Source organism: Vanellus vanellus (genome assembly GCF_965231255.1).
Source record: "Vanellus vanellus genome assembly, chromosome: 7".
Lineage (NCBI taxonomy): Eukaryota > Metazoa > Chordata > Aves > Charadriiformes > Charadriidae > Vanellus > Vanellus vanellus.
Genome location: NC_138912.1, coordinates 31,116,240 through 31,132,118, shown reverse-complemented (window position 1 = coordinate 31,132,118; position 15,879 = coordinate 31,116,240). Strand labels below are relative to the sequence as shown.

Below are 15,879 nucleotides of genomic sequence, written 5' to 3'. Positions count from 1 at the left end.
TGGGTGAAGCCATCAACTTTCTCTGGGGTGGATCTTCTATTTCCTTCCTCTGTTTCCTCAGATATCTGCCAAAAGCCTCAACTGAGACTACAGGAAACAGTAACAGTGAAGAGCTTGATATTAGAGATTAAAATTGCAACAAATTCGGTCACAATTTTATAATCTACCTCTAAGAGACATGTGATTCATTTTGGATCCTGTGAGCTCAGCTTTTGTGGCTTTTCATGGCAGAACAGCCACCAGATAAAAAGTTCAGACACAGTTCCCTTTAAAATGCACTAAGATGCAGTGACTCAATTCTTTGGCTCTTTGCTGAAAGTTCTATACCCAAATTATTTACAGCTCTCAAAAATACGGTTATTCAAGGATACTATCTAGTGGATGCTGCCAGTGCACAGTAAAGCAGATTCCTAAATTTTAATAGTAAAATTGTACAACATACCAATAAAGCCCTTTTTTGCCAACTCCATGGTAAACCTTCTTGTGATCTTTTCTAATTCATTGTCCTGTAGAGAAAACGCAATAAATATGACAAGAAATCATTAGTGTTCACAAATATTTGCTAAACTTATGACCAAACATCAACAGACGCCTTTTTCTTTTAGAAGAAAAGATAATTCGTATATTTATAGAATTTGTATGCCGCTCCCTAACAGACCCTTGGTACTCAGGCAGCACAAGGAAACATTCGGCTTTCTTTCCGTACATTCTGATCCACAACAAGTCGTGAGTGTGGCACAGGAAGAACCACCTGTGCTTGTGGCAGAGATTTCCAGCAAACAAATCTGATATCCTATGTGTGAGAGATTTATAACCAGCAACAGCAATAGCTGGCCTGCCGGTTGTGTAATCAACACAGTAGAACAACTTCACACAAATCCGTACAGGAGTTTTGAGCTGACAGTTTCTGTTACGTATTCTAGTATGCCTTTCTGTACAGGTTATTTTAATTAGGGCAAGAAGGCAAGCCTGCAGTAAACTTTTTATAAGCCAAGTTAGTTATTCACACTGGAACATTGCATAGAAAGATTTAATGGAGCATAAAACTATTTGTTAAAATAAACAAAAACATTAACTTTTTTCTAAGAGTAATTTAATTTAAGCCTTTATTAACAGTATTGACTTAAAAAAATTCAGGTGCCAAAGTATTTGTAGTCTTCTGACTTTAAGGAAAAAAGTAATAAATTAAATAGTTGAAGTATTCCACCTCCGAAATACACACCTTTAAAAAATTCCTTTCCTACCTATTGCATGCACAAGCTAAATTCAGCCTTTACAGAGGCAGAAGTGGCAGGACGTTTTAAGTGGTCAATAACGCCCTTAGAACAGCTTTTTTAACTGGCTGGCTTCAGTACTGCAGGTAACCGAATTTTTATCTATGATTAGGCTTACTGTGTAGTTCTTGGGATTGATCTTGACACCAGCCTTTGCCCCACCAAATGGCACATCTACAAGAATGCAAAGGAAAATAATTTTATTTTTTCAACAATAAAGGTAGAATGCATCAATAATATGTGTGAGGAATTATATCTTTGATTTTAGCAGTGAATTTGGTTTTGCCACATTGAGGGCTTCACAAGCGTAAGCTATAATCTCATCTAGGTACTCCTATAAAATTGGAAAATTCCTCAAGGGCAGCTTGAAAATAGCCTTGAAACTCTGAAGTTCATTATTTACATTTTCTATGCTTCAAGCTCTTGTACTTGGGACTTGTAGAAACAGTAAGTTTTACAGTTTATATTTTACTGGTTTAGCTTAAAAATTTTACTTTGGAAGTCCTAAGTGAAGTGCCTCTATATACGTTAGTATTTTGTTTTCTTATACATAACGTGCGAATTCTCTCTAAACTCCCCTACGATTTAGCAGCTGTGTATGCGTTATACTTCTTTATGACCCATAAAGGAATTTTATCCTTCTCTCTCCACAGCTCCCCTGCCTGAATCCTTTACAGCCTCCATCTGTTCCCCCTAAAATTAGCCCCCTCCTAATCCAAGTTTGTCATACTTTGATATGAGTTCAAGAGCAGTACTTTTATGGGAGGGGGTAACTAGCAGAATTTGGACTTTTCAAATGAAAATGTGACTTTATTCGAAGTATCTACAGTAACAGCAGAGGGAATATGTATTGTTATTTTGGTCACTATACAATTTTTTTCCCATCTTGCTACTGATTTTAACGAGAGATTAGTGTCTAAAACTTAGTTTAATCCTTTAGATGCTTTTCTGTAAAATACGTCAGTACTGATTGAAATTAACGATGGTATCCTTGCTTGAAAAATTGTCACTTACCAACCACAGCACATTTGTACGTCATTAGAGATGCTAAGGCTTTCACTTCATCCACACTAACATCCAAACTATAACGAATACCTGCAAAAGACACATGAGAAAAAAAGGAACTCACTGAACAACTTCACAGGTATCTATAAATTGGGAAAGTTAACTCTAGACCAGCCACCTATAACATGCAAGTATGCAATTTATCAATTTATTTGTTTTAAGGCTTAAAGAACAATCCCCTATTCTACTTAAATATCTATCTTTTGCTTAGCAGAAATTCAAGACTTCAGCAATTTTCTGTTAAGTACTTTAACAGGAGTACTCAACCTGGGAACAAAAGTGAATATTGCTTGGGAGGAAGATGAGCCAAGCTGATAGATAACTCAGAGTAGACTTTTTGAGAGGCTGATAAAGCTTATCAGCATCCCTTAAGAACTTTAGCTTTGGATTTCATTTATTGTATATACAAGATGAACTTTATTCCTGAATATAATTTATCAGTAGAGGTTATAACCAAGATCTCTTTGCTAGAGTAAAGCAAGCTCCTGTTATGAGCCTTGCAATACGTTGGCTGTGGTCCAACAAAAACGTACGTAGCTTCAGAGCTCTGGCTACTAGGCACAGCCACGTAACAGACAGCAGCGAGTCATTCCACTAATTCAAATTTGTTCCAAACATTTTGATGGAATAACTCTACCCCAGCATGCTTGTGTGAGCAAGGCCACCCATCCCGCACCCACGTGGAAGCCAGCCCACACCTGCACGCCCTGCTCTGAGCCATTCGGCAGAACTGCAAGTGCGTGCTGACAAGTGGCCCAGATGCAAATTGAAATTGTTGTGGCCTGAAATCAGCTTGGATGCAAAATGGGTGATCCCAGCCATCAAGGCAGTTCAAAACTGAGCAGAAAACGATTACGCAAAGGTAGGGAGATCTGTCACCTGCCTGACTCTTACCAGTCTTCTAAAAAATGGGTTGTGACCACCCAATGAGTTGATCGAACTCAAAGTTAAAATTCATGTATTCTGGAGGCAGTTGCAGAGTAGAAAATATTTAACCAAACTGATAGGGCACATGTACAGAACTACAGAAGCTTAAAAATGACATTTAAGATCAACACAGTGCCCAAAGTCATGTGGCCACAGCAAAACAAACCCCTACAGCTCTATGTTAGCTTCTATCCAAGCTTCTCCTACATCGCCAAGCATATAACAGAGCCGTGCAGAATTTATTATCCCCACCTCTACCCCCCAAAATCCTCGACTGTAGGTTGTGCCAAGTTGCACGGTGGTTTGTAGCAGGCACAGAGTGTCCTTTAGACGCTAGGTACAAGGCACCACAAATTTCCTATTATGTAAAGAGAAGACCATATTCAGGTCCTCAGGAGTGAAAAAAGGCCAGCATGCATTATCCAAACTAAAACACTCTGCTGCTATGAAAGCCATTCCTGAATGCTCTGGAAACAGTCCCAGTTTCAAAGGAACTGAGTGCTGCTCAAATAAAGCTCAGGGCCAAGTGGCCAAGTGCTGCTTTCTTATGCGAGTTCAATCAGTAAAAGAAAGTCCCATGCCTCTACAGAACAGAATTTAAATTTAGTGTGTATATGGGGGAAGGGTGGTTTCCAAAAGCAAACTAACTAGTTTCTGACTTCGGTAGCTGTAAGGTGTTAATGTCTGGGCTTTAAAGAACCTCTCATGGGGAAGGAACGTTTGAAATTTAAGTGGGATCTATCCGAGCCCAACAGACCAGTCAAAGTTACGACGTATGTGTTCTTTTAGCACTTCTTACTCTGATCCTTCAGAGGAGTGAGTGGTTATCCTTCTGTCAGGCCCTGAGCAGGAACAAACACCACCTTTGGCACTGACTGTCCTGCCTGGGGACACTGTTCCCTCTTGGCTGAGCAGGTACTCCGGGGACAGGTCTCATCTGAGCATTGCTCAAGCCAGCCAAGCCTGAAGCCCCCATCCATGCCCCGCGCAGAAATGAACTCTGCCCCTCCACCCCCAGCTGAACTAGGTCACCGTGTATTTATTCAACCCATATATTTATTCAACTTCAAGTTGCGTACACAAAGCAGTTTTGGTATAACTATACTCCTGCAGGCACACAAAACGCTGTTTATTGATATAGGGAAAGCAGCAGCGGGCGAAATAGTTAGGGATAGTTGTTTTGTACAACTTTAACAGGGAAGCAAAATATAAAAGGAGAGAGCGGCCTCTTCTGCACATCACATCGAAGATGGGATCTGAAAAGGTGAACAAGCAGCAGTTTAACTAGAAGACTCACACGCAAAGCAGTTACGTTTCCAATTTCCTTGTATTACACTCAAGGGTGACTATAAACTTTACAGTAATAAATATTAAACTTTCATACCAAGGGAACTAGGCAAAAAGCCCCAAGACTAACAAAGTACTGAAAGGCTTTCAGCCGAGATGCCCATTTGTTACCCATGCACATACACCAGAACAGGGAAAACTTGTGGACTTGAGGCTGAAACTGTCGTTTCCTGGACAGCTTCACATTTTTGAGCAAGATCTAACTTCTTTTCTAACCTTTTAAACAGCTTTAATTGAAATGGTTTGTCCGTTGGCTTTATCTTCCTAAGTGGGAGACTACTCGATTCTGAGTCGTGCTGACTTCACTCACCACCTTGCTCCAGTTTATCTGCTAAAAACTTTCATTACAGTGTCAGGCATAGTTTAAGGTGTGGATTCCAGGTTCCCTGACAGGTGTGACAATTTCTTCCCCTTCTATGGCATGAGCAGATAACATTTAAGATGCGCTAACACTTCGTTCCTTTTCACAATTTGGCCAGTTACCATTTTGCAGGAACTGTAATTACTCCGCAGGAGGCCCACCTCTTGACAGGGAAGTTATTTGTGCTAAGCTGTTAGGACTGATGAGAAGCAGGCATCTGAGAATGCTGTACATTCCATCTGCAAGGGGATGCACAAAGATAAAAGACTTAATTTCTATTCTATTTGGACATCAGTGAAATTTAGTTTGACAGCTTCCTAACTTGGCAGAAGGAGAGTATTGCCATGCATTTGCATGGCTCTTTTGGCAGTGTTACTATGCATTCAATAGCCTCGGTCTAAAAATGGACCTTATATGCAGATAAAATACTGTGTAGTTTGGTTTTTTTTTTAAAAAAAAAAAAGATTCTTAATACATAAGCAAATGAAAGTCACTGCTACCCAGCAAGATTATAAGTTTTTTAAACCCTGGCAAGTCCCACGCAGTAAGTCTCTGGAAACTTGTGACTTTTACAGCAAACTAGCTACAAAAAAGAGTTTGAAGAAAGCCTCAAGTTACAGTATGACTCACTGCCATGGAAAATACTTTTCACTGGAAAACATACAAATTCTTGTTCTAGTTGAGAACTCTCTTTCCTTGCCACACCCCAAAAAGTTAAACAGTATGCTGAAGGAGACTTTGTTTTTCTATGCACAAGACCTTTAGATGAGGAAATGTTTTCGTTTTAATTTTATTACGGGTCAGTATAAAGAGAAGGCTTTATCACCACATTGCAAAGTCTATGCTTTTAAAGCTTCTTTTTTATGATCTGTATTTTGGAGATATTATACTTCACCCAGCTACCTCTTGCACTGAGCCCAATAATTGTTTTGGCCAAAGTAAAATTTTCTCACGGTTTAAGCTTAGCATCTTAGATAGATGCTATTGATTAATTTTCACTGTTCCACATGCAGGCAGTAAAGCACCTGAAATACCGTATTTTTAAAATAAATGTCAAAGTAGTAATTATCAGTAAGACTGTATTTTGGATTCTATAATGATAGCCGTCAATTACCATTTTAATCAGCAGGTTTGTACTAAGGAGTGTACTAGCAGGCACGTAACAAAGATCTTTATTTCAAAGAAGACTCGCTATACATCCTACTAGATTTTACGCTGTAGAGATTCCAGTGTGTTCCGTGATGTTCAGCGTGTTTATTATGCTTCCTTAGAAAACATGGTGTACAGAACCCCCAACTTTTCAAGCATGATTACTGCCTTTCAAGTATGCCTGAAAAGTCTACATTTAGAAAAGTTAGCGTGATTATTTCCTGATCTTCTAGTGCAGTGATCTTAAATAGTAGTATCTACGTATGCCCTGACCACTAATGAGTGTGAAGTATTCAAAGACAAGTCTCAAAACTAAACAGTTGCCATAGCAACAGTTCAGCGCAAAACACTTGGTAAACTACTCCTCCCGCACTAAATATCTTGCAAATCTTAGCAAGTCTCTCAAGTTCCCCAGAACCTGGAACAGACTTGCATCTCAGTCTGAATTATTAATACCTAACCAAGGCTTTTGTCCTGGTCTGACTTCAGTGTTTTCTTCCAGTTATGATCATCTTTTGATCTTTGAAACTAATTAGGGTCCTTTACAGATGACAATTCTTGTTAAGACCATGCATTTGTTCTGCTCACCTCTGCTTGCACAATGCTTGCTCATCAGAACGAGGGTTGCAGGGCAGCAGCTATCCTACACTATCCATACAGCTTAGAACTGGCTACAGCCGTATGAATCTCCCAATTAGCAGCACTGGATTCTGCAGTGGCTCCATGAGATGGTTAACACCTTGCCTGACCCTGCCCAAAGGCTGACATTACATCCAGAACCTAAAGGAGCTTCAGTAAAGATGCTCACCTTGTTCAAACTATTCAGTAAAATCCCCAAACAAAATCCATAAATCAGCTCCAGCATTTAGTGTAATGCCTTGGTTCCTTAATGTTTTAACTCTGGATCATGTCTAACATTTTTATGCAGATGAAGTTTGGGAAGTAAGCAAGTGAGGCTGTAATTATGCTGCTATCATACTCTACGTAATCGTTGACACCTAACAGAGTAGGAATCGATGTTTCAAGCAATCCTTAGGCTCTTTCAGAACAAGTACATTTTTCTAAATCCAGAAAAACAATCCATCCTTCCCTATAAGGAAACTGTTTAGCCTTATTTAACCATTTGGAAAGTGTGTTAAACAGCACAATGACAAATTCGTAATCATTGAAGACTAAGAAATTCCAGACAAACCCAACAAAGCAAGCTGAGTAATTCAGTGCTGAAAAACAAGAACACTCCTAAATTCAATTCATTAACTGCCAAGAGAGGAGATAAAAATATTTTTCTCTTCCCACGCAGCATTAGCCAGCTATAACCTAAGGCAAGAAAGACATTCCCCTACGGACACATCCCACCATTCTGATTTAACCAGAATTATCTATCAGCAACCATTAAGGTAGTCAACCAGACAGAATACTTCAGTATACCACCTCTTGTATACTTTCAATGACCTGTACTTATAGTTGAAATATGCTTAAACACATACACATATATGTTTATTTCATTCCAAGCAGAGAAAACCAAGAACATTCTCTATTAAAAGAAGACTGGTGGATTAGTAAGATCTTGTGTTTTAAATGCAAATACAGCAAATTTAGTACACTACCAGGCAAGCACATATTACCTGAATTCATGCACTTAGAATACGGTATAAAGTAGAGTCTTACCTATAGCACTACCTCAGCCCTACCTAAAGGATTAGGTTGCTCATGAAACTGCACTCACACGGCAGTAACAAGGACTGGTACAGAGAGATGTACCAGTCCACTGTAGCACCACTTCCACACAGATATTAATACCATGCGCATGGGTGTGTGCAGAGGGCGGAAATAACACACGAGTTGGCCCTGGCTAGTCCAAATGCCACAGGAGCCACTAAACAATAAGCAAGCCACCATAGTGCTGACATGAAGCAGGCAAATTCCACGCTCTGCCTATGAGTTTATTTCCCAACAAGATGTAGCTGTTGCAATTCATGCAACAAAGAATGCCTGCTGGGATGACCCAGAGAACAGGAGGGAGACTATCACGCAAGAGATTCCCCTCCTCGCTCTCTCCAACACGTGTTTATCCAGAAAGCCCAATGCTGAGAGAGGTATGATCTCTCTATAAATAGACAAGGAGCCAACAGCGGCAAGGGAAAACAACTATTTAAGATCAAGGACAACGCTGGCTACTGCACAAACAATACGGGCTGATTATATGAAAAAGCTGAGACCGAAAAGATTCATAGCCAGAAGTGCAAGGCATAGATAGCCTTCTGCAAGAACATCAGAGGTAAAAACACAAAACAGATAAGTTTCACTGAGAATTGCAACTAGTTTATTAAAGTACAGCAAAAGCATAGGACACCCACTCCTTTGTCCTGTTTTTTTTTCAATTTTTGATTTAAATATGTATCCACTGTTGTACTAATTGTAAAGTTAGGTATGCTCTACAATATGAAAACAGAAACCTATGAAAATAAAGTACTCATATAAACTTTAGCTGTAACACAGCAAGTGTTGTTATCACAGTCAAGCTAATTACTTTTTTTCTGTAAAACTCTCATATTCTTTTGAAGTTAGATCAGTTTCCATGGTTTATTTCAAGTTACAGATGGTCTATGTTACACTTCCATCTGTTGCGTGGTCCCCAGGGTACATTTCCACGACTTACCCTCTAAGACCCCTGGGCCAAAGGCACAACCTCAGAACTTTCAACCGTGCATGACTTAATAAAGCAAAGCCACAATACAACCTCAGGATAAACAGGGCTCTGCTGAAGTGAAGATACCTTATAGCACTACTTCTTACTTCCCTCACTTACTAAGGGGAATAAACAATGTCACGGTAGCTAAGACAAGACATGGGGTTGCACTGGTCCGACTATTCCATGTGTAAAGCTGCTTCTTTTGCAAGTGAGGTTAGCACCGTGATGCACGTATACTGTTTTAGACAAGGTAATGTGTACAACAAAAGCTATTGCATGACTGGGCACTGAGGTTAGCGTCAGCCTCAGACCTCTGCAACTGGAAACGTGTGGCAAGGATAGCATGAAAAAAAAGTCTTCTTAAGCAGTAAGAAGCTCATTAACATGAAGTCATAAGTCAGGTGAGGACGAGAGAAATCCTGATAGGCAGAAGAAAAGCAGCAAAAAGCAGAAGATAGGAAAGTTTTGTAATGCCGAATAGTTTCTTCCACTAACCAGCCAAAGCAGCACCACACAGGAAATCAGATTCATTTGCCTCCAAGTTGACTGAGCAAATAAAGTAAGAATCATCTGTCTTCATATACAGATGGTGAACTTTGAAGTAACATATGACAAAGTTTTTCAAAATGCCTATGTAAGTGAAAGTCAGACTAAATGTAATCTGGAACTAAAGATGGTGTTAAAGCCTTTTGGAACTGTGGAAGCCATTGAGACTTGGTTAAGGCAATTTGGGTGAGCGAAAACAAAAGGTTAGGCTGTTTCCCAACTCTGATTCACTTGGTTTCATTGATAACAGACTTGTTGGACAGTCGGTTAACATGAAAAGGCTTTAAAAAGTTTTAAAACCACTTAATAGCTTTATCCCTGCAGTAAATACCGCCTAACAAACACAGAATCACTTCCATACCACTAAGCAGGTAAGAACTCAATAACCAATGTGCAAATATGAATAAGCTTATTTTCACCAATCTGTTCTCTGAAACTGACCTATTAATGAAAACAGCCGTCAGCAACCACATGAAAAAGCAGCTTAACCAGTTTTATACCTTTCATAGAACTTGATAAAACTATTTACAAAGATTCCTTACTTTAAGTAGGAACGGCCAGAGCACTTTTCAACAGTCATCTGTATTCAGCCATCTCATTTCCTGTACCCTGGTTGGTTTGGTTTAGTTCTTTAGGCAGCTGTCAGTGCAGCGAAGAAGAGCAGCTGTGGTTTCCTGTTAGTGCTGGCCACTAGCACGCAAGTCACCGCAGGAGCAAGGGAAAGAGTGATCTGACCCACAGCATTACTTCAGCTACCACGCAGCATCAGTCCAGTCATACAAATGCTAAGTTTGGATCGTACGCAACCGGAGTTCCAACACACAAGAAAAACTGCTTATCTGCATGTCCTCAATGGGATGAGGAGGCTTCTAATTAATCTTCCTCTCCAGCAAACGGTTACGTTGCAGAAAACGGGAGTCTTTAAAACCCAGACTCGCGTGCTGGACATACTGCCAGGCCTACCACTTAAATGGGTATATTCATGATCGTTTCGTAAAGATTCCTAAGGCAAAGAAGAGAAGCACACCAAAAGAAAAAGAATCACCACCTTCTTGAGTTGCAAAGGTTTGCAACCCCCAAAGTAGAATTAAGGATTCTTTTCTACAACAATTAAATAGGTAAGCACCACAGGATGCAACAAGAAATGCTGCTTCTGGGTTCTCTCAATGAGGTGGGAAAACCCCACAAGATATAAACTGAAAAGAGAGCATGTTTCAGCACTTAGTGCCAGTTTTCCTGTAAAGCTCTTCTCTTGACCCAATGAAGAATCACTGGCACTACCTTGTAGTGACAACTGTGTCCTACACAATCAAGCTGACTTGTGTTTCTACACCTGTTTTGGGGGAAGAGAGAAGAATAAGCCATTAAATAACTTCCTGGTTTTATTAACTATGCTTTAGACTGTTAGAACTAGGGTATTAAGAGCATCATAATTCTCAAACAGAAATCTGACAGTCAGGTTTCCCACCAACGTGTAGAATGCCTATGCAAGAAATGTAAGAATGGTCTTGAATCTTCCCTCATCCAGCCCAACCCATGTGGTCTGCCATTCCGTTTCTGTATCAAGCCGCAGTCATCCATCCAGTCAGGAGCCTTATTTTCAAATCAGGTCTCTTCTGGCATTCACTCTGCTGAGTTCTTTCTACTTGCAGGCAACAGAGAAGACAGCAGAGAGGAGGTACAGAAGGACTGGCAGTCAAGGAACTGCTGCATTTCTACTGGCAGGTATCATCTGCAGGCACATGTAAGTTTTAAACTTGCTTCATAAAGATCAACCTCACATTAAGAAGTTTGGAACTTTCCAGATTTGGGCTGGATTACTAAGGAAGGGTTGAGGTTTCACCCTAGAAGAGAATGAGCAGGCAAAGAAATTAAAGATGACATCTGTGACAGAAGGAACATAATCTAACTGCTATAAAGGTAACCTGAAAACATTTAGTAGAAACAGAAGGTGCTGCTAAAGTGCAAATAATTCAAATGTTTATTTAGTCTCTGTTTCCTCAAGTAATTGAGCTCTCTCCAGGTTTAGAGCATTTAAATCAAGATTTTTAAAATTTTGTTTACAGTATAAATTCTTCATTAGTTCATGGTTAAATATGTAAATGACCTCACAAACAAAAACAGTATACAGAAGTAAAATACAACCGCTAATGAGGCATTTTCGTATGGATGTATAAAAAGAAACGAGGAACAAAATTAAAGGAAGACAGCCTTTAAAAGACCTAAAAACATTTGTTTTCCTGCATTCCATACTTGAATCTTGAAAGTGCACTTTGATCATATGTCTAATCTGCATGCAGAACAGTATTTAATATTCTTTAAACAGCATCTTATCCTTCAGCTTACTAGTAAGTAATAAATGGGCATACCATGTACTTTTTCTGCAAATGTACTTAAAAATGTAAAGCCAAATTTTATTACAATTGATGTAACATGTAAACCCCAAGAAATACAAGAGATGAGCATTTAAAGTACAATGCTCCTTAAAAGAATGACAGAGATGACAACACATCCCTACTTGATAGAGATTACCTAGCAGTAACTAAAGGCTGTCTCTTTCTTAGTAAAGAAATACAGATCCTTAAAAAAAAATGGTATGGGTAACCTTATTTTATCAAACTTTACTTTTCAGTAAGCGCGAAGTTAAAGTTCACAATTCTGCCTCTGAAAAGATCTGGAAGCTGTGTTCCTCCTGCTGCTCTGCAAGCCTTTGAGGTACCAACCCACCCCTTCTTTTGAAAGGTGGCCTTATGTCCCTTGGTGTTTCTTGCCGGTGTGAATAACTTGCATTGGACTCTGGACTCCACACAGTGCGAGACACTCACTTCAGCAAGTTTTCCTATATCCACACTATTATGGAGTTTGAGTTGTATTTCACCGGGCTTTATGATTTTTTTTTTTCCCCTGTGGAATTCACCAGGCTTCTAGTTTTAAAAAAATCACTTTTAGAAAAAAAGCTCAAGTTGTTGCAGCATTTCCAGTAGATCAAATGCACCATAACGGTAGAAATATCTTTACCGCCCCTGTTCTTTGCAGTTTAAGTAGGAATGTTCTACTTCCTCCCACCTTTTTTCATAGCAGGTTTCAAGCAGTCAATCTACACTTACCACAGTCCCATTTAAATTTACTACAAAGCCAGATCTGTCATCTGATAGTGAGCAAATTCCTAGAGAGCATTAGAAGGTGAAATCCATTTATGATCACTACGCTGAAAAGAGTGGAAAGGAAATATCATTTGCAATTCCTTCCCTAAATCCACGGGGGGTGGGGAGCAGCACAGGAAGAAAAGGACAAACTGTTGAGACTTAGTATTTTCTTTAGCTGCCATTTCCAACTGCCTTGAAATTTACAATTGTAACTTTCCATAAATGTTCCAGTGTTTGCTCCAGTGTCAGTGCAGGCAGGCATAAGAAATGCTGCTGAAAACCAAGAAATTCTGGCCAGGGTTTAGAAATGTAGGTATCAGAACAGAAGGTAACCAATCACCCAGCTGATGTTTTTTGTTCACATACAGAGTATTTTATAATTCTTTGTTGTGAAAACTTTAATGCCTGCAGTTCTGGGCAATACTAATGTGAAATATTAGAAATTATATGTTAAATACTATCTTGTTACTTCATTTGCCACTGAACTGCATTTTGTTATGCAAGCCAGGATCTTAAGAGTACCAGGCTGTACAGAAATGGACTTCTTGTAAGCAGCAGAAAAAATAACTTAACCTAAGCAGTAACAAAACAGAAGTGTAATACCTATCAGTATTTTAAAAGCAATTATAGAAATGGCAGAGAAACAGTAGCTCCACAAAGAGTAAGCCTCAGCCATGCCCAACTTCAGCTCCAGCCAGTACTGATGCCAGTAACTCTTGTTCCAAGTAATCACCAGAAATTATTTTGAGTCAGCCTCTTTTGGGTAAGAATTAAACATGTCACAGGACACTCACTACATATTTGATTTTGGAAAGTTGGAAACCACATTAACAGGACAGATTATCTGTGCTGCAAAGAGAAAAATTCCCATGTCGTATATAAACACCAGCTGAACTGATTGTCAAGAACACATTTACCTAAGAACACCCTTTCTACTCTATTCTGGAAGTCAGAGGTCTTCCTTGATAAGAAATCACAAAAAAAAACCTTTGCTTTCTGTCTGCAGCCATCCTTATTTACCACAAAGTTGGTCTACGCTGAAAAAAAATAAAAATATTTATAGACTACAGAAGCTCTGTTTTGAGACACAGTCCTGGAAAGGACTCTAATACTTAACTGCCCACAAAGACCAGAGCTCCTGAATAAGTCATGCTGAAGGACAACTGTATTTGTTTTTCAGGGAAATGCCATCTATCCCGGACTCAAAGGGAGGGCGATTCCCCCGGGATCGGAACCGATCCCGCGCGAGCTCGGCTCTGCTCAGCCCCAGCGGGACTCACCTCCCGCCCGGTGCCTCCGCACCGGCACGTTGTTGGTCTCACCTACGCCAAATCACCTTTCCCAAGAAAAAAAAAAAAAAACAAAACCAAACACTTCTGCCTCTCCCCGCGTAACCAGCCGGTAACGGGGAAAACTCGTCACTTTTCCCTCTAACCGAGCTTTCCCGGGTGAGCGTTCCCGTTTCCCCAGGGCAGCAGGCAGCGCCTTACAGGACGGCTCCTGCCGCTGCCGGGGGCTCCGGAGCAGACGCTTCCAGCCCGGAGTTTTCCAACCCAGGCCGCCCAGCTCCCGCTCGCACCCCCCGCCCTGCCTGACGCCGGGCAGGACGGAGGGACGCCCGGACAGGGGACAGAGGGAGGCCGCTGCCTCCCGGGCGGCAGCGGGGAGCCAAGCGTCGGTACCGCCGGGGAGCGGGCCGGGGACGGGCAGGGCAGGGCAGGGCATGGCCGCCGCGGGCCGGGGCGGGTCTCACCTCCCTTGCAGGGGGTGCGGTGCTGGCTGTGCTGCGCCCGGTAGCCCTCGATCACCTCCCACTCGCCGTTGTCGCGCTTGATGGGGAAGGAGACGCTGAGCACATGGTTGCAGGGCTTGATGATGCGGAGGATGCCGCGGACGCGGTGGCGCCGGTCCTCCATGCTCTCGCGGGTGCGCAGCCCCTCCACCAGCTTGTCCTCCACGATGCTGGCGCCGCGGTCGAAGAACCCCTCCACCATCTTGAAGAAGTTGGGGTCGTCCTCCTTCTTCGCCGCCTCGCAGTAGTGCCGCCGCGGGCACCGGCCCCCGCCCCATGCCGCTACCGCCGCTGCTCCCCCGGCTGCCGCCGCCGCCGGCCCGCCCGGCTCCGCACCCGCCAGCACCGAGCCGGCGGCCAGGCGGGACGCTAGCAGCTCCCCCAAGTAGCGGTACATGGCGGCGGCCGCCGGCGGCGCTTCCGCTGAAGACGGGAGGAGCGGGGTAGGCGGTGGCGGACCCCGGCGCTGCCGCTGCTGCCGCCAGAGGCGCGAGGCGCCGCCGCCGCCGCCTTTAAACGGCCCCGGGGTGGGGGAGGAGGTGGGAAGGGGGGAGGGGGGGGAGCAACGGGGAAGGGGGGGGGGCTAGAAGGGGGGCGCGCGCGGGGTGGGGGGGGTGGGGGTAGCCCAAAGGAACACGCCGCGCCTCCCCACTGCGCCTGCGCACCACCCTCTCCGCCCCGCCCCCGGCGGGATTCGCGGAGGGGAAGGGGGCGCGGCGCGCGGGAGTCTCGCTATGGGCGGGACGGAGGGGGTGTGGCGAGCATGCGCGCTCGCGCCGAGGCGGGGGAGGGTGTGCAGCCCCCGCGCCCCGCCCTACAAAGCCGTCCGCGCCCCAAGCGCTTCCCTTTCCTTCTGCGGAGCGGCTGCTCGGGGCGTCCCCCTTCCCCGGTCGCCTCCCGCACGCTCGCGGCTGCCGCTCGCGCCGGGCGACCGTTAGCGGCCGGCGTTGCTGGGCGGAGCGCTGAGGTGCGGCGGGGCGCTCGTCAGTTTCTGCCCCGCTGCCCTGCGCCGGGGAAGCGCCCGCCCGTGTCGGTGAAGAACCCGGGGCAAGTAGCCTTCCCTGAAGGGCAAGTGCGAGGCTGGAGGTGGCTGCTGGGGCCGCCTCTGTGCCTGGCAGGGGTGCTGCAGGGCTCCAGGTGAGGTGAGGGAGGCCGGCCTGGCTGTCGCATACTGCCCTTCTGCTGGGCAAAACCCGCGGCCTCTTGTACCGCCAGTGCGAATACAAGTAAGGGCGCTTCCACACATGGCAACGTACAAAATTCTTCAGGGAAAGCGCAGTTTGCGTGAAGACCCCTTTTGAAGCGAGCTTGTGAGCTTGTTAGGAAAACCTGGCTTATCCACGTGATTAATTGGTTGGGCTGTTAAGGCTTCAAGTTAGTACCTGTGTCATCTGCTAACACTGCTGCTTTGTCTACTCGGGTGTTACGTTGGTAGTGTGTCACCTCCTACTGGGCCTTGGCCCAGTAAGGGGAGTTGTTTGCTATGTAGCTCAGGCTTTTGAGTACATACGTAAATGATGTTTTAAACTGTGTAAGAGCTGCTTTTAGGGCATGGGAGAGACACTGGGTTGCAGCATTTT

General features: G+C 43.3%; 1 protein-coding gene across 1 annotated transcript in view; it reads right to left on the bottom strand.

The window, feature by feature from the left end:
* Window positions 1-14,769, bottom strand: part of GLUD1 (glutamate dehydrogenase 1) — a 30,553-nt gene extending 15,784 nt beyond the window's left edge. Inside the window, exons 1-4 of the mRNA XM_082486452.1 lie at window positions 14,261-14,769; window positions 2,289-2,369; window positions 1,393-1,448; window positions 443-506 (exon numbers count right to left, since the gene is read on the bottom strand). Coding sequence (XP_082342578.1) covers window positions 443-506; window positions 1,393-1,448; window positions 2,289-2,369; window positions 14,261-14,696 — 637 coding nt within the window. The 5' untranslated portion in view covers window positions 14,697-14,769. The remainder of the gene's footprint in view (window positions 1-442; window positions 507-1,392; window positions 1,449-2,288; window positions 2,370-14,260) is intronic.
* Window positions 14,770-15,879: the final 1,110 nt, after the last annotated feature.